Genomic DNA, 19,651 nt, shown 5'->3' on the forward strand with positions numbered 1-19,651 from the left:
GCATGCATGTGCGCACACACACGCCTGCACACACACACAGTCGGTAAACAGTGGATGTGGTGTTTTCTTTTCTTTCCTCCATTTCTCACTGTTCTTCCATCACAGTCCGGTAACAGTTGGGGTACCGATTGGCCAAAGACACTGAAATTACTGCTTCAAACTGAGGGTGAACATTTGTAAACCAATGAAAGACTACATGCTAATCCAAGGTCAACAAGAAGTCCTTAATGTGTTTTCGGAATGGAATCCACGAGAACTCATTTGCATTTGTGACAGGATATTTTACTGGGATGTTGTTTGCATCTCACTCCACTGGTATTTTTCCCGACCTCATTCCAGGAGAGAACCAGGTTTTGCACTTGGCTTGGCCTAAAAATAGCGGGCACCCATACTCTGGGGTAAACCCTCTCCCGGCTTTGGTCTTCCCAAAACCTCAGCTTTTGAAAGCAGAAGGGTTGGTGAAGGCTCAAGGTTGAAGCAGTTCAAGTGACTGACAAGAAGGGAGGTTAGAGAGTTCCGCAGACCTGGGCTTCCTCTAGCAATTTAAGTGATCGTTTAATTCCTCCCAGCGCCACCCAGAGTTGGCGGGACCTCAGAATGAAAGTGGTGTCCGGATGCACTTAGAAAGGCAAAGAGTGTTCTATCTGTGTGCACAGAGCCTTGGAACTGCTGGAAGCCGAGGGACCATGTGAGGTTGGGGAGTGAGCACATGTGAAGTAAAGAGCAGGGGACCCAAAAGTTGGGGACTATTTACCTTCCTGGGGCACAGAAAGAATCCCCAGGACTGATGGAGATCACATATCCCCAGCTGTTTTGGATGAATCCTCAAAGCACGTTGAAGTTGATTTAGAATGTTAATAAAACACATATTTTACCCCATGTCTAGAAATAAGATTTGCAAGCATTATATGTTTGTAAAAAGATTATTTTGTGTGCAGAAGAAGGACTGCATGAGCAGAAGGCAAAAAGGGTTTTGGAGATCAACTGATGGCTGTTTCAGGCAAGAGTTGGGAGTGCTAATGGCTGTGGTGATGAGAAGACTGAGTAAAGCTTGAACAGTTCCATACTTTGTACAGCAAGAGTGGTCTGCTCATCGTCCTTAAGTATTTAATGAAGGTCAAGTCTTTGAAGCTCTGTCCTAGTCGGGGAAAGCTCTGCTTTGTACCAAGTCAGAAAATAATTGGCATGTTTGGAGAGGTGGTTAACAGACTTACTGGGCTGATAAACATGTTTATTGAATGAATAAGTAAGTGACTTAGTTTGGGAAATGAATGGAGATTTTTGAATGAGTAGAAATAAGAAAGGCAAAATGGATCAGAGGAGAAGGGAAAGAGTATTCTAGGCCTACAATAATGGGAACACCTTGAACAAGAGAAATGAGTTGTGACGAAGAGAGTTGTGAGAAGAGGCTAGAAATGCAGGCAGTGGTTACATCATGCAGGGTCTTCAGGTAAAATCAATAAGCCTGGTATTTTGTCCTAAGATGATCAGAAAGCTATGAGAATTTTAACTTTATATAATCATATGTCCATTTTAAGAAAGTTTTCAGACTCCTGAATAGCGAATGAGTTGGATTAAGGCAACAGTAGAGTCAGACAACAAGTTAGGAGATTGTTGCATATTCCTCCTGGTTGGCAGATTGGTGGCCAGCGCTGGGATGATGGTGGTGAAGATGGAGAGATGGAGTTTGTGAAACTAAGAGGGATTGGAGGCTGGCTGGTTAGTGCCTGATGACTCATTGCAGTGCAATGTGGGGTCACAGAGAGGGAGGAAACCTCTTATTGGAGGACATGAGTAGGTTTTGATAGTGTTGACTGACTTGGGGAAGGCGGGAGGTTGGCCAGGTTTCACAGGGATGATTATGAGTTCAGTTTTGCGCACATCACCTTCAAACAGACTTAGGACAACCAAGTGATGTGAGGGTCACCTGGAGTCCATTCCTGGCATCATTGATTTACTTCAAGCTGTTGGAGCTTATTGGAGTCATTTAAACAGAGAGTGAAGGATGGTAGAGGGTCTTATCTTTTCAATAATGTTCATCTGTCTTGAGCAATTATGACCTTATTTCCGTGTTATTTAGAATAGTATTTCTTTTTTTATACAATGTATAAAATAATCATTGTAGCTTGTTCTAGTAATTTGCTTGCACTGTCGTGTTTTACACCATGGCTATTTCCTTGGCATCTAGTAAGTGTATACTTATTTGGAGAATGATTTGAATACAGTAGAGATTCGAGCATATACGCTTTAGGAGAAAAGGGATTTCAACTTGCTTATCATTATCCCATATTTTAATACATTTCACCAAAATATTTTAAACTTCTGATTGATGAACACTTTTGCCCAGCATCTTCCCGCCCCATGGCTCCTTTGTCACCCTCATCCTCAGTATCTATATAGCTCCTTCTTATTTATTGATTGCTACAATGCAGGCTAGAACATTTTAAGTAAAGAAAACTTTATGAAAATAAACCTATATTTTCCTTTTCACTCGTGTTTAGTTGAAATCATTTGCAGATCTCAGCACGAACGTTATTCAATATGACTCTCCCAGAGATTTAGAAAAGTGAACTCGGAGTCAAAAGGAACATCTTATGAATACTATAATACACTGTATCAGAACTACACAGATCTGCTCCCCCCACCTCTGTAAGACCTGCACGTTTAGATTTTGTCCCTTCTTTGTTCAAGTCGAAAATTAAAAAAGAAAAATACATGTGATTATATTGTTAAAAGAAAGCAATGTGAAAAACCAGTGCATGGTAAAATAGAAGAATTTGTGTGTTCATACACCAATATGATAGACAGTTTTCACGTCTGCGTGAGGAGGGCAGAGAGAATGTGTAACTTCTACTGTACCTGGAAAATCAGAAAGATGCAAAGTAGAGTGATCAAAGCCCATCCCCGGATTAAATAGGAGGCAGTCCACAAGCTATAGGGATTTGTGCACCTAAACAAACATCCTCATATCTTTTCTGCTTAGAGAAGTGAATGCATTTGTAAAGTTAAAATTCAACGTACGTCTTTCTTACAGGTACCACAGTACCAGCGTTACTGAACAGCACATCCAATCAACTCTACCTGCATTTCCAGTCTGATATTAGTGTGGCAGCGGCTGGTTTTCACCTGGAATACAAAAGTAAGGTCAACCATTTCTGCATCTGGCTTTCATTGTCATATTGAGTAACTTTCCTAATGTCAAAACAAATCCGTGCCCTTACTACACAGTGAAATATTACTGTTCTAAAAGTCTGTTTAAAAGTCGCATGAAATTGAATTGTATAAAACCTGCCTCTATGAAATGTATATTATAAAAGACAAAGTAACGAGAAAATGGAGAAGTTAGCATCTGGAATAATTAGATCAAACAACTGCTATGATTTCAGGTTGTTTGTGTTAAAAATGCACCCAAAGTGACCATTTGTAATGTTACCGGTTTTCTTGTGAGTGATCACACAGATTCATATTAGCGTCCCAAAACACAGACAATCGTAATTTCCAGGTAGATTATGGTCATGAGCCCTTGCAATTTCTAGTTTCAAAGGGTGTTAGGATAGGACCAGCAAAGAGCCGCCACTTCAGTGCCTGCATTTGTGTATTACTCATTCTAATTGGAAGAAGGTACCGCAAAGGAGATGCTAACCTTTTAAAAATGGACGTGAGACTGAGTTAATAGTCTGATAAATGGGATGACAAAGGTCAGATTCACAAATCTTCCTTGGCGTTTGATTATGCAGGTAAACCTTGTAGAAGTGAAATAAGAATTTCCAATGAGAGTGAGGTTTATTTTAGGACATGTTTTCAAGCACTAAAAATGCTTAATGTTGATATTTGTCTCCTTTAATAAGCAGTTGCAAATAAGCAAATACATGGATAAGCTTTAATAAGTGATCCTTTGAATTGAGATAAGCAGTTTGCTGGGATGTAAATGCATGCATGTTTTTGAAAGGCCAGATTTCCAGCTGATGATAAATATTCTGAACCAGACACAAACCACAGGGCTGTTTCTCATTCCGGCTAAATTTCCCTACTTATTATGGCATTTGTATGCAAGTTTATTCCAATTTATTTCAATAGGACTACTGTGGAGACAGTGTACAATGATATTGTGGATGTTATTTATGTAGGATATGTCTGGAAAAAATCTGCCACTTTGATACATTTTGTGAACATCTGTAGACAGGGAACTATAAACCTTATTTATGATAGTGTTAATAAATTCACTAATATTTTTAGCAGTGTTAGAATTGATGAATGCTCCTATCTGTTCTCTCAAACTTATCTTGTGGCTTCAGGCTTTTCACGCACTTCTTATAGAAAGAGATCCTAGTAAAATAATTAGTCTACAGTTATTATTGTGCACAATTATCCATGTACTTCCAACCCCAACCTATAATTGTCTACATTCCACTTTATTCCCAACAAATACACTTCATTAAAAGAGAGAGACTAATATATTTCTCACCGGAATGAATCCTGATCAAGAATCTAAGGCTTTGTTTAATTACTTAATGTATTTATTTTCATTTGGCCACACATAATGCTATATTTTCATTTGCTGTCATTTTCTGATGCTAATACCCTTCTGATAGTTCATGTCATTCCTAACCTCCCGTGGATTTAGAAGGAGTCATTTCTCTGTTGTAATCCTTTGTGTCAGAGTTTAAAATCTGAAATGTATAAAGTGTTTGTAGAATTAATCTTTTTAAGGACAGCATCAAATGATATAAGGACAGTTGAAGTGTGTTGCCAAAAGATTGTCTGATATTTTAAATCCATTAACATATATTTGCATCTACATTAAAATATGTATTGCTAATCTTTGATTCTCTAAATCTTCATTTTTCAGTAAAATTTATATTCATGAAATCATAATAAAAACAACAAAAAACATGCACTCTATGCCGGGTCCTACCCCAAACATGCTATAGCTGTTTATTCATTTGTCCTCTGTACAACTTATTTTTGAGGTATGCTCAGTTTTTAAATGAGAAGGAATAGAACATAGAGTGTTTCCAGCCTGCCCCGGTCACAGTCACACTGCTGATAACTGATGGGGTGCAGACAGACACGTGCGTTTCATCTCGAATGCTATTCACTGAGCACCTGTGTGGTGGCCCACTTTTGCATCAGAAAGGCAGTGGACAAACCAGGGCACCAAGGAGCATAGTAGTTGAATATGTGGAAGATGAAGGAGCTTGTGATTCAGTGCTGGAGATCCAGTTTCTGTGGCCATAAGACCTGAGCTCTTATGACTGGTCCACACCTGCTTCCATTAGAGAAGTTTCAGTTTTCTCCTATGGAAATGAAGCCTAGACCATGTTAATTATAACTGTCTATTACTGCAGATGAACACCGATAGGATTTCTCAAACCAAAAGCAAGCACTTTTATTTGAGGAGGTGGGTTATAAAACATTAACGCTAGCAAAAGTGGTTCCAAGGAGGTTCGATGTGAAATGTCTGATCTGAATTCTCTCACATCGTCCAGGCAAACGCTCAAAGCATCAGCATCTTTGAATGCTCAATGTGTTCTTGCAGCCAGACGTCGTTCTTTTATATTATTTAATTTGATTGGAAATTTGACAAGAGTTATAGAGCAGAATGAACACAAATGTCACTCTTGCTCTGGGCTCTTTTCTTCAGGAAAATTTCCAAACCAAAACAAAGCAAGTGAATAAACAAATATCTGGGAACTTTGGATTAAAGATATGTAGACAATGATGATATAGTTTATCGTGGAAATTAGAAAATCTGGCCTGAAGCTGTGTAACATGGAACCTGCTGCTAGGGAACAAAATGGCAGTAACTATTCTTGAACTCAACATAAAAAAAGCAGAGAATGTTTGTATATGTATTATAGTATAGTATATATCATAATACAGTGTTATATATAAAATATTATGAAACATTATAATATATAATATATATTATGTACTATATATGAATTTATATTTATTTATTGAAATATAACATGATGTGTAATACAATATATATCATATTATATATATCAATAAACAAGATTTTATTGATTTCAGTGAGATTTGGTAGGAGAGAGACTAATAAGATTGAACACATGGCCCCTGTTGGAGTATTTCTATTTGTATTTTGTTGATTTCTTCCCTCTTTTCCTGCCAGCCTCTAGTTTCCTATAGTCTTTTTATTGCTCCAATTTATCTCCACTATGGCTTATTAGACAAAACTCTTAAAAATTTTAATGGTCTCCTTAGAGTTTAAAATATGCCTCTTTTCTTTCTTTCTTCCTTTCTTTTTTTTTGAGGAAGATTAGCCCTGAGCTAACATCTGTGCCCATCCTCCTTTACTTTATATGTGGGACACCTGACACAGCATGGCTTGGCAAGCGGTGCCATGTTTGCATCGGAACCAGTGAACCCTGGGCCGCTGAAGTGGAATTTGTGCACTTAACTGCTGTGCCACCGGGCTGGTCCCTAAAATATACACCTTTAATGTGGCACAGCTTAGCTTGAAATGATACCATGACACTTTGAGTAGTATAAGAACTCTACAAGCACATACTTTTAATTTCTTCTTTCCATGCTTCATGCTATTATTGTCTTACATTTTATTTTTACCTATATTATAAAGTCCACAAAACTTATTTACTGTTTTTGCTTTAGATAGTCAGTGATCTTTTAGAGTGAATGAAAATAAGGAAAAGAAATATTTTATATTTACTTTCCTTTTTATCTTTGGAGCTCTTCATTTTAGGGGATAGATCCAAGTTTCTGTCTAAATTTTTTCTGTATGAGGAACTTCCTTTAACTTTGCTTGTAGGGCAGGACTGCTGACAATGAATTCTCCCAGCTTTTGTTTTTCTGAAAAAGTTGTCTTTTCATCTTCATTTTTGAAAGATATTTTGCTGGGTATAGAAGTCTAGGTTGAAAGTTGCTTTGTTTTAATATGTTAAAGATGTCACCCTATTGTCTTCTCACCCCTTAGTTTATGATGAGAAGTCAGCTATATTTCTCCTGTCTGTATGCATTTGTCCCCTTCCTCTGACTTCCTTTAAGATTTTTTCTTTATCTTTCATTTTCATCACGTAGACTGTGGTGTGTCTAGGGGTGTGTGTGTGTCTGTCTGTGTGCACTTGATATTCATCCTGCTTTGATTAGTCTAACATTCTGGGATCTTATAGTTCGATGTCTTTTATTATTTAGGAAAAAATTCTTGGCCATTATCATCAAAGATATGTCCTTTGCCCCATGTCTTTTTCTGCTTCTTCCAGGACTCCAATTACATGTCCATTAGACCATTTGATATTGTTTCACAGTTCTTGTGTGCTCAGTCCTGTTTTATTCACTCTTTTCTCTCTGTGTCCCAGTTTGTGTGCTTGCTATTAACCTTTCTTCAGATTCGCTAAGTCTCCCCTTAGCCGTGTCAAGTCTGCCGATGACCCACTGAAAGAATTCTTCATCTCTATTATTGTAGGGTTTTCCCCCTAAAATTTCCATTTGACTCTTTCTCATAATTATTTTCTCTCTGCAATAATTACTCCATCTCTTCAAGCATAATATCTTTTCCGCTAGATCCTTTAACATATTTTTACGTTAACATATTTTTATGATTCTTTAACATATTTAGTTAGTTTAATATCCATGTCTAACATTTCCATTATATGAATATGCTCCAATTTGGGTTCTGTACTTGCTTTATCTTTGGGCAAGGGGTTGTTTGTCTTGCTTTCTCTGTGTGTCTCATAATTTTTTCTTGCAGCTGGACACCGTGTATAGAACTGTGGAGATTGCGTTAATGATATTTATGCCTGGGAGTGGGCGCACTGCTTCTGTTAGGCTAGAGTCCATGCAGTCAGGAGTTGAGCTGAGTTTGAGTGCTGTTGTTACGCTCCATGGATCACAAGCCATTTCCTCTCATGCTGAGCTGCCACAGCCGTGCACTTAGTGTGGGAGCTTTTACTCAGTGTTAGAGTCCACCTTCAGCTTTCAGTAATCCCTAAACACCTTTTCAAAAGAGACCGTCTCTCTCCCATCCCCTCCCCCTCCCCCATAGTAGACTGCTGTTGCTTGTTACTCTGTGCTAAGCCCCTCTGGGGTCCGGACGTGTTGTGCTGTTCTCTTCCAGCCTAAGTCAGACCCTGAGAGTCATACTTAGGTGAGTGGAGTGTTCTCAGCATTCCTGACCTCCCTCCGAGGTTGTCAAATTCTACTTCTGGTTGGTCTTTGGGGGAAATTTCCTGCCTGTCCCAGTGCTAGGAGGCCGTAGTCTTGGAACTGATATAGAATCTTGAGCTCATACTGGCTTTCCTGCCACACACCCAGATATCAATTTTCTCCTCCCATCTACCCTTCTCCAGGCTACAGTGCATCTTTGCCTGGGCCCCGGAGGAAACCAGCTGCCCTTCTGCCAGTTGGGTTAATGCTTTTGTTTCCTAAAAGTGAAGGATTCAGGGAAGTGCATGGTATTTCATGCTCTTCTCACCACAGAAACACCGATATTGGGGTTAGTGTCAGGGGACAGGCTCTTTCCAGGCTCCTGCTGTGTACCCCAAAGTTTTCTGAATCACCCAATGGGGGCCGGTGGAAGGAAGGACAGACTCCCCTTCTGTCTGAGTCCCTGAGCTATTGGAGACCGTGCTTAGCCTTTGCTAAGATGTCAGCTGATCTGTTCTTACCTGTGTGTGTGAAAGTTGGTCCTCTTTCTCCTGTGTTCTGTCACAGAGGCAGTTGGCATGTGCCATCTGTCCTTGAAGGGGCTTACCCTTTGGAATTGATGTCACCTGCATACATGCCACCTCAGCTCCCTGAGGAGTTGAGGAAAAGTTATGATTTTATAGTTTATATTTTTCTCGTTAAAGTGGAAGTGATGTTTTATTTTGCAGATCTACATCCCAGGTGGGATTGGAGATCCTTTTATGGGTTTTAAAATTGTTCTAGTTCAAGGATAGATGAATACCCAAATTATTTTTTCACATTAACCATGGAGAAGCTTTTCCTGACCGCTCATTTTTAAATGAAATTATCTGTCCATCTATCTATATCCATCGTCTATATATCTAACACATATATAACTTTAAAGTGGTGAGATAGGTTTCATTGCAATTGTGAAAACATTTCAGAGATATTTACAAATTAATTATAGAATTAAATTTAATGTATATTTTTAATCCAAAAGCATTATTAGCAGAATAAGCCCATCTAATTGAGGATTACTCACCATTTAGAGATTGCTTGAAATAGAAACTATTTATTCTGATTTTTACATATAGCAATGCTTGTTCAATAATCATACTTTTCATTATTAAAACCTTCTTTATTAAATTATACTAATATTGTAGTTGAGCTTATACATACTTTTTCCTTGCTAAGTTGGAAGATCCTTAATTTCTGGTTCTGCCGTGAACCCTGTACCATCCCATCTGATGGCACCCATCCCAAGTTGATGTCATAAACACGATGAGCGTATTTGACCTCAAGCAAATGCTATTCAAGCTTGTTTAGTGTTAACGTATGGCACTGAGTCCAAACAGCAAGAAAATATTTCTATATAGGGAAGGATTTTTATTTCACTGCCTTTCTCAAGAGTTTTTTTCCTATCAACATTCACTACTGGGAAACCCAGTGGAGTTAATAAAATATTTCTGGAGTCTATAAGATATGACAATTGGCCTCTGGGAGGCAAGTAAGAGAAGTTATTGTGCCGTGTAAGTTTCAGATGTCCTACAAAGCAGAAGGTCAGTTATTCTTCATTATATAGTAGCCCAGCAGTGGACATGGTCCAGTGTGGAAGCCATTCCACCCGTCTAAGGCTCTGGCCTTTAAGTAGAGAAGACTGTAGAGATGGGTCAGAATCCGGAACAGACAGGCCATGGCAATGAGAGCTTCACATAAAAAAAGAGGAAGTAAGACAAAAATATTGGAGTCACACATTTAGAATATATTTATCCTGGAAAAGGTAGGAGTTTGAAGCAGTGATTTGTAGTTACTATGAGAAAAAAGGAAAATTCAGGAAAAAGTAAATATAGCAGCTCTTACAATTATTTGACTAGAATGCTAATCCTTTTCAAGGTAGAGTTAAATGGAAATTCTTTTCACACTTTAGTGTGCTTGCAAGTTCAAGGTATTAATTGTTATTATTTAAAATGATCATTTACCATTTTAAAATAAATAGAAAATATTATACTGTTATACTTGATTTGATTCAGACTTCAATATTTTTCAGATATTAGTTTATCTAGAGTGGTCTATGATACTGTATTTTTATTTCAAAGGCAAGAAGTTCAAAACTTTTACATGATTAAGTTCTTCTCATATGCATTTATATAATTGCGAGTTAGGTGTATAGTGAAAAAAATATTGTATATCATGAATGTATAAGATCTCACTCAAAAGATACATAGTCATATAAATAAAAAGTAGATTGTTTAGATTTAAAAAAGATTACTTGTATTTGATACAATTTAAAATACTTGATACAACTTAAAATAAAAATCTGTATACAACAAAGAAATGTATTAAAAGAAATAAAAGTTTAAAAGGCAGCCAAACTAAAGAGAAAAGTATAAATGTACTAGCCTCTTAGATTAAAAGAATTGCTATTATATGGCATTAAATTTAGCTTTGAATTTCTGGCAACAAAAGCAAAAAAGGGAACAGAATTTATTTACTTCTCTTTTAAAAAAGAAAATGTAGTAATTAATTAAGAGAAATAAAGTCCTTCCTCTATATTCTATATTCTAAAAGATAATTTGCAAAAGAAGTTGTCTTCAAAAAAGGTTTTCTAGAAAATGCAGAAGTGAACTTTACATGACAACTACACATCAATTTTTGATATAATGTTGAGAACATAATCTAGGAAATGTCATTACTTTCTGCAGGGGTCTGAGCTGACGGTCAACACAATATTGTCACGGTAAAGTCATCTCTCTTATGGATATGCTGTTAAAAGACCTCCTCCGTGCCTTTTCTCAGTGGTTAAACAGATACCACGTTTCACTCATTTCCTTTGTGTGCTCATCTCAAAACAGGCACCCAGAAGGAAATATCTAAATGGGGATTAAAGTTCTGGAAAATGCCTTCAGTCTTTTGAAATGAAAAGTACTGAACATTTTTAGCAGGATGTTATCATAATTGAATATTGACAACTTGGATTAGCCCTCTATAATTACGATAATCCTTATAAATGCATGCAATTTATCAATGCATGTCTTACTGGCACTTTAATATTACATTAATAATACTAATATGGTTTCTCAATTTGAATGGTGGGCATGAGTAAAAACCACAGGAAATGAGAGACTGGACAAGGTAGAACCTCATATACTGAGAATTCTTTCTGTGCACCCAGGGATGAAAGCTCAGTATCTCCAACAGAGTGGACATCCTATAAGCGAGAGTGCATTCAGTGGTGTAATGGACTTATCTTTTTAATCACTGCATGTTAAGCCCCTTCTGTTTATTTTTATATTAATCACTCGTTGATCCATAAGATTTTCTCTAAATGCTTCTATTTCAATGAATCTCCTGAGATCCTCTTTTAACTCTGTAGTTTGGCAAACAAAGAATCCGTTCCTGCGTCCTATTAATGTCTTTCACATCAGTTGATAATTATTCATATCTTCCTCATTTCCCACTAAGTTCTAACTGTACCAAGGACCATGGAGGTATTTAAAGTAATGAGAATCTTGGCTCCTATCTTACATCGTGGAGAATTACGGAGACTCTTCTGGGATTGTGAAGTTTCTCTTACAAGATTATTTTAGGCATTCAATATTAATATAACTTTCATGACAGGAGAATTCCAGCTTTCTTTGGGGTTGAATGTAACACACAAAAAAACTGATACAGATTAAAATTTTCCTCCTACCTGGGGAATTTCAGGCTTTTAACAAGTATTAAATTTAAGTAAAAAGTGCAATATAAATTACTTAATCCCATGGTTCTTCTAAAATAAAAGGATTGAAATAAAGTTTTCCTGTTGTCCTTTGATAGTCTTTAGGATCTCAGGCATTAAGAGGTTTGGGAAGGGGCGAGGGTGGAGTGTACAGAACTGAGGCCTTAGCCCAGAATCTCGTCCCATGGACTGCCGCCTACTATTCTTCATTCATTTATTTAAGAGGGCGTCCTGTCACTAACTTTATGCACTTATCAGTTGACCTCCCGGTTGCTACTTAAGAGAATCATCAATCGTTAAATAAACTCTGTTACAGTTCACTCTGCTCATGACTCAGGAATTGCCCGCATGAAAGGAGTTTGGTTTCAAATTAACAGCTGCTGTTTAATGCATTTGCCCTTGCTACTCACGTGAGAGTACTTTTGTGGTTGATGGCTTCCCATGTGGCATGGCTTCCACACAGTGTGCACGCGTGCCTTCATTTCATCTCTGGGTGACGATTGTTCCTCCCTCCCCTCATCAGTGTTCCCCCTAAAGTAAATTGTGGGTATCTCTGCATTCATCACCAATTATTTGAGCATCTCTTATATGCCCTGATTTGTCCTTTAGGCCCTGTAGACAGAGTCGCAAGGAGACAACCAGATGTGGTCTCTGCTTTTGTAGAATTTACGTGCTAGTGGTGGAGTAGTGATAAACAAGAAAGAACCTCAGTGTCCATGGTGGTTACTGATTGTGCTCAGCACCTTGAAGCAAATAAACAGAGTTCTGAGGTGCAAAATAACTATGGTGCTATTTTAGACTGAAAACGTTCTCTGAAGGATGGATGAAAAGATGAGCAGTAGTCAGCCACCAAAAGGCTTAGGGAAAAGCCTTGTAGTCAAAGAAAACTATCCACAGAGAACCGAGGTGGAAAAGTGCCCAACACGCTCATGAAACTGAAGAAAAAAAAGTCTAGAATAGAGGGAGTGATGTCAACAGTGAGGAGAGAGGCAGGAAACATGATGGAAAAAGTGAGCAAGAGGGAGAATGTGCGGCACCTTGAAGCCCAAGATGTTGTTCCAAGAGCACTTGGAAGTCATTGAAAGGTTTCATCAGGGAAGTGACATCATCTGACTTCCCTTTCAAACAGATGAGTTAAGCTAGTGAGTAGAGATCAGCTGGAAGAACGGGGGCATCTACATCAGGCCAGCAGCTGTTGCATAGTCAGTGGGGGTTACATGGCTCAGAGGAGGCAGGGATAGGGGAGAAAAGGAATTTGAGATGCCAATGGTAGGTAGACGGGACAGGATCTGCTGATGGATGTAGAGAGTGATGACGAAGAGAAATAAAAAGGTCCTAGGGTTTTGGCTTGAAAAACGTGTTTGATTCGAGGGTTGTTTGCCAAGATGGGCTGACTTAAAATACCAGCTCCTCCTCAGAGTCCCTTCAGACCATCCCAAATATATTCAGATTTCTGAAAATATATCTAGGTATTCTCACGTGAATGAGTAATAGAGAAATAGAAGGATTTTTCTTCAAATTTAATTTTTATAAATACTCAAAGTATTTTGTGTTTGACTTTTACTAATCTCACGATTTTCTGAATAAACATTTAAAATTGTGGCATGAATAAAGTTTGCTAATGAAAATCAAGTAAATCTTTTTAACTCCTTTTTTCCCCTCAATTGTGAGTTTGCTGTTGATAAGTGCTGCTGATTCTCTTGTCTGAATGTCTGTTGACAATGTGGCACCTCTCATCTCACAGCAACGTTTTTCTCTTTATCATTCGTTGACCATTACCAAGTGGCATTGAGCATAAATTGTGGAAAAACCTGATTGAAATGTTTGCTGGTTCTAGAGTGCTGTATGAATCTACACATTTCTGAAAATGGCAAGGAACTAGATATACTCTATAATACAACCCTCGCTAGAATTTTGCAGATCATTTAGTTTTTGAGTTTGCTTACTTTCATTAAATACTATGTGGTTTAGGTGCGTCTAGTCTATGAGTGTTATGGAAAAGCAAAATTGTTGACTCACAGTGGATTTTTGAGTCCAAATGTAGAAAAATTATATGGAAAATATTTATAAGATATTAAACTGGCATTATCTATACACATCTAGATCCTCCATACCCAAATAATGGGTCAATCCAGAGTATTTATCCTGATAGAAAAGCTATTTCAATAGAGTCCCATATGCAGAAGTATGTTACTTAATTGACAAGTTGTAGTCACTTGAAAATTATGATTATTCTATTTTCTTAATTGTTGGTTTCGGGATCTTCTTACTAGCTTAAAATTCATGGCATTAGTCTATCAAATTCATCCCTTGGATGTTAGAACTTGAAAGAATTCTCTATAGCCGATGTTGAAAATGTTTCAGGATAAGTAACTAGGGAATAAAGATGCTCGAAATGGAATAAGTAATGACTAGTGGCTCTGTGACTTAGCCAAACACCAACTAATTATTTATGAGAACCTCAGCCTATCGGGTTTTTGATCAAGGCTCTAGACACAAGGGAGTGGACTTTATTCATAGAAGTGGGTTGAAGTATATGGTGAGAAAAGTTTCGAGTGCCAAAAAGTGGAGTAGTTTTGGAAGGTGGAATGAGACAGGGCTGTTTTCCACCCCCCAAACTATCAGATTCCTTCTTCTCCCCTCCTCAGAGTTGTCGATTCTTTATGTCCTATGTGATCAGTGACAATGAAGTCAAAGCTTCCTTTTCTAGAGGGCTGTCATCACAGCTCACCGTGGGATCATGCAGTACTTCATAACAGATATGTAATTAGCCGGAAAGCCTTTTTAACACTTCCTCCTTAGGTCACCAGTTCATTTTCATTTTTAAATATCTATTTCACTAAATCTTGTCATTCTCGCGAGCTATAGACATAACTGTCTCCTGGTCTTTCTGTCTCTGACTTTTTCCAGCACAATGCCGCACTCAGATTTATCCCCAAATGTCACTTTGATCAGAACATTAATTATTCTGCTAAAAATCCTTCAGGGGCTCAACATTTTGTAACCTCCTTACCATGGCATCTCTACATAATGTGTCAACTGCTTTACCTCCCACTGTTTTCCCCAAAGACATTTAATTCAGTCAGATATAGTCCACCAAACACACTTTATAAATTTCACTTTTATACCATTCTCCTCACCTGCGACCTTTCTCTCACTTCTCTCTGCCTTTCAGAACCCGGATCAGCCTTCAAGAACTCTTCAGCCTGTACTCCTCTGTTCATTTCCTTGACCTCTATTATTTATTAGCATTTATTATCCACATGCTTCAATTTTAACACATTTTTTTCTTTGTATTATCAGTTGTTCTTCATGTCTTTTAAACCCAATTAGATGCTTAGTTCTTTGGGATCATCAGAAATATTAACCGTCTCCACACCGTCTCCTTTCTTTAATCTTTCTACAGAACCCAATAAATTGTGTTGGCTCACTTGTTAATTTTCACGCGATTTAATTATTAAGTGATAATGTCCCATCAGGGAAAAAAATACTTTAAAGAGATCAAAGCTAGATCTGTGATCATATCTTGGTTTTGATACTCCATTTAAAATAAAAACTTCTATCATTCACTATTTTAATACGTGAATACATTTTGATCTTTACATATTTATGAACGGCTGTGTATTTTCTATAAATGCACATGACCCATGAATTCATTAAAAAATTATATTTAGTAAGAGTATGCTAGTCCTTGGAGATATAAAGTCACTAATCAAAAGGAGCTTGTTCTAAAGAATGAGTGAGATGCAAACAATGAAATTGAAATGCAATGTAGTCTACTATGATGGAAAAGGTACAAGTTAGGGGCACCTTGGTCATACTTGTATTATATGTCTGCTTCTAGATTTGACATACTCCCCCCCCCTTTTTATTTGTGATTGAAAAACAACTTTAAATTTACCTTCTAAACCATTTTCAAGTATACGGTTCAATAGCCTTAAATATATTCGCATTGTTGTGCAACAGATCTCTAGAACTTTTTCATTTTACAAAACTCTGTACCCATTCAAGAATAATTCCCCTTCTCTCCCCCCTCCAGATCCTGGCAACCGCATTTCTACTTTCTTTTCCTGTGATTTTGACTACTTTAGATGTTTTATATGAATAGAGTCATACAGTATTTGTCCTTTTGTGACTGGCTTATTTTGCTTAGCATAACGTCCTTGAGGTTCACCCATGTTTTTTAGCCTGTGACAGAAATTACTTCTTTTTCGAGGCTGAATTATATTCCATTGTGTGGATATATCACACTTTCTTTATATCTTCTTCTACCAATGGATATTTGGATTACTTCCAACTCTTGGATATTGTAAATAATGCTGCAAGTAACATGAATGTGCCAACATCTCTTTGAGACCCTCGTTTGAATTCTCATGGGTATATACCCAAGAGTAGGATTGCTGGGTCATATGGAAACTACATTTTAAATTTTGTTTTTTATAATGGCTACACCATTTTATATTACCACTAACAGTACGCAAGAGTTTCAATTTCTCCACAACTTGCCCACACTGATTTTTTTCCTTTTCTTTTGTTAATAATCATCCGAATGAGTGTGAGGTTATATCTCCTTGTGGTTTTCATTTGCATTTCCCTGATGACTAGTCATGTCGAGCATCTTTTCATATGCTTGTTGACCATATGTATATATTTTTGAATTATTGTCTATTCAGCTCCTTTGCCCATTTTTTAAATTGAGTTATTGTTTTATTGTTGTTGAGCTATATAAGTTCCTTATAAATTTTGGATATTAATCCCCTATTAGATACAAGGGTTGCAAATATTTTCTCCCGTTACATAGGTTGTCTTCCACTCTCTTGTTTTCTTTGATGCATCAAAGTTTTTACATTTGATGTAGTCTCATTTGTCTATTTTTGCTTTTGTTGCCTATGCTTTTGGTGTCATATCCAAGAAATAATTGCTAAGCTCATGTCCTAAAACTTTTCCTTCGTTCTCTTCTAGGAGCTTTACAGTTTTAGGTCATATGTTTAGATCTTTAATTCATTTTGAGTAAATTTTTTGTGTATAGTATAAGGTAATGTTCCAACTTCATTTTTTTGCATGTGGTTATCCAGCTTTCCCAGCACCATTTGTTGGAGAGACTGTCTTTTCCCCATTGTGGAGTCTTAGCATTCTTGTTGAACATTTCTTGGCCATTAATATAGGGGTTTATGTCTGGGCTCTCTTTTCTGTTCCATTAGTGTATATTTCTGTGTTTATGTCAGTACCACACTGTCTTGATTACTGTTGCTTTGTGGTATGTTTTGATTAGGAAGTGTCAGGCCTCTGACTTTGTTCTTTTTCAAGATTGTTTTTGCTATTCAGGGTCACTTGAGTTTCTATATGAATGTTAGGATGTTTTTTCTATTTCTGCCCAAAATGCCATTGGGATTTTGACAGGGATTGCATTGACTCTACAGACCACTTGGGTAGTATAGACATTTTAACAATATTGTCTTCCAATCCCCAAGCACAGAATATTTTCCCATCTATGTGTATCTTCTCTGAATTTTTTTTAAGTAACGTTTTGTAGTTTTCAGTGCACGAGTCTTTCACTTCCTTAGTTAAGTTTATTCCTAAGTATTTTATCCTTTTTGATACTACAGTAAATAGGATTGTTTTCTTAATTTCCTTTTTGGATTGGTCATTGCTATTATATAGAAATGAAAGTGACTTTTTTCTGTGTTGATTTTTTATCCTGAAATTTTGCTGAAATTCTTTATTGTTTTAACAATATTTTTGTAGAATATTTAAGGTTTTCTGTATAGAAGATCATGCCATCTACAAACAGAGATAATTTTACTTCTTCCTTTCCAACTTAAATGCTTTTTATTGCTTAATTGCTCTGGCTAGGACTTCCAGGGCCATGCTGAAGAAGTGCTGAGACTGGGTATCCTTGCCTTGTTCTTAATTTTAGAGGAAAAGCTTTTGGGTTTTCACCATTGAGTATGTTTATAGGCTTTTCATATACGACTTTTTTTATGTTGAGGTAGTTTCCTTCTATTCCTAGTTTGTTGAGTGTTTTTACCATGAAAGAATGTTGAATTTTATAACCTGCTTTTTCTGTGTCAGTTGAAATAATTTTGTGGGTTTTGCCCTTCATTCTGTTAATGTGGTATATTCCATTGATACATTTTCACATGTTGATAAATCCTTGCATTCCAGGTATAAACCCCACTTAGTCATGGTGTATAATCCTTTTAATGTGCTGTTTATTGCAGTTTGCTAGTATTTTGCTGAGAATTTTTACGTGTAATTCATCAGGGATACTGGTGTGTAGTTTTCCTTTCTTTCCTTGTGTCTCCGTCTGGTTTTGCTGTCAGAGTCATGCCTGCTGTTCTGAGGAGAAGGGCTGTGAGTGAGTCCCATGGATTGTCCTGCAGCTTCGGTGTGGTTAGCTCTGTGCTCCTCTGGTGCGTAGGGACCTCGTAACCAGCTTCTGTATCATTCACAAGGGAGGGTGTCTGTGTAATGTTGGAAAGTTGGTGTCTCTGTGGGCAGGGAGGCTCTGGGGCTTCCTATTTGCCATCTTGCCGACCTCACTTTTAGACTTGATTTTTTTTTTCAAGTATGAATTAAGCAATTGAAGGTCCAGGAAAATTAATTCACATTTTTTCAAAGAACAGATAATATTTTTTTAAGAACGTATTCCTTTAGTTCATCATTATACTACCAAACTTCTTAATCTGCTAACAAAGAATATGTTTGTCCTGAATGTTTATATGAAGTTGTATTATTTTTTGTCTTTGTTTTGAAGATATGTTTAGAGTTGATTTTGAAATTGTGCTCAGCAAATTTTAAGCAATATCAAAATCCAATGTGTTACATTATTTCAAATTTTGTTTTAACATGGATATGGTTCATTTTCATAGACTTCTGACAATATTTAATATTTAATATTAGATTTAATAATGTAAGAATGTGTGTATTGTCTATCGTGTTTCCTCAAGCCTCTAGAACAATAAGTATCACAAATATATGTTTACAGTGTCAAGCATCTACATGACAGTGTTTAGCATTAGGCCTTACGATGTAATAGAATAGGACAAAATATGGGTTGGCAGCTGTTTTTGTGAAGAGCCGTTTGGTAAATACATTCAGCTTCTGGGCCAATGGAGGCCATCAGGACAGAAGCAGGTAGGCACGCCTGGGTTGGCGCAGGGGACATTGCTGAATACTGTTATAAAACATTAAACCAAGAGAAATTATTGGAATTATGGATATATTTTACTAAAAATACATTATTTCAATAAATTTTCTTGATTCAGTCAGTTAATCTAATGATTTGGCTTATTGAGTGTTAAAAAGTTCAGTTAAATATGAATATTTTATACTTGCTTATTTTCATAGAAAAATCAAAAGTATGGCTGTAAAAGCATGTATTAAATATTCATTTGTGTACATACAGTCACATGTATTGTGTCCACATTTTGTTCGATAATTACTCCCAATAATGGATCTGATACACAAATTGAACAATCAGAGAAGACTTTAAGAAATTGTTCTCATTGTCATCATTTTAAACGTATAATGGACCTTTTACTCAGAAACCCTTAAAGCAGCAATAAATGTATGTGCTGTCAGATCTATTTTTGTGTAATTGAGGCTAACTTCAAGTGCAATGTTTGACGTTTTAAAATTCCAACTATGGGCCCAGGCCAATGGCGTAGTGGTTAAGCTCGCCACACTCGGCTTTGGCAGCCCAGGGTTCGCAGGTTTGGATCCCAGGCATGGATCCAGCACCACTCATCAAGCCACGCTGTGGCAGCGTACCACATGAAGTAG

General features: G+C 37.1%; 1 protein-coding gene across 1 annotated transcript in view; it reads left to right on the top strand.

Moving 5' to 3' along the window:
- Nucleotides 1-19,651, top strand: part of CSMD1 (CUB and Sushi multiple domains 1) — a 1,825,670-nt gene that overhangs the window by 1,604,366 nt on the left and 201,653 nt on the right. Inside the window, exon 38 of the mRNA XM_046648453.1 lies at nucleotides 3,035-3,139. Within this exon, the coding sequence (XP_046504409.1) occupies nucleotides 3,035-3,139 (105 nt within the window). The remainder of the gene's footprint in view (nucleotides 1-3,034; nucleotides 3,140-19,651) is intronic.

The sequence above is a fragment of the Equus quagga genome, chromosome 22 (genome assembly GCF_021613505.1).
Source record: "Equus quagga isolate Etosha38 chromosome 22, UCLA_HA_Equagga_1.0, whole genome shotgun sequence".
Lineage (NCBI taxonomy): Eukaryota > Metazoa > Chordata > Mammalia > Perissodactyla > Equidae > Equus > Equus quagga.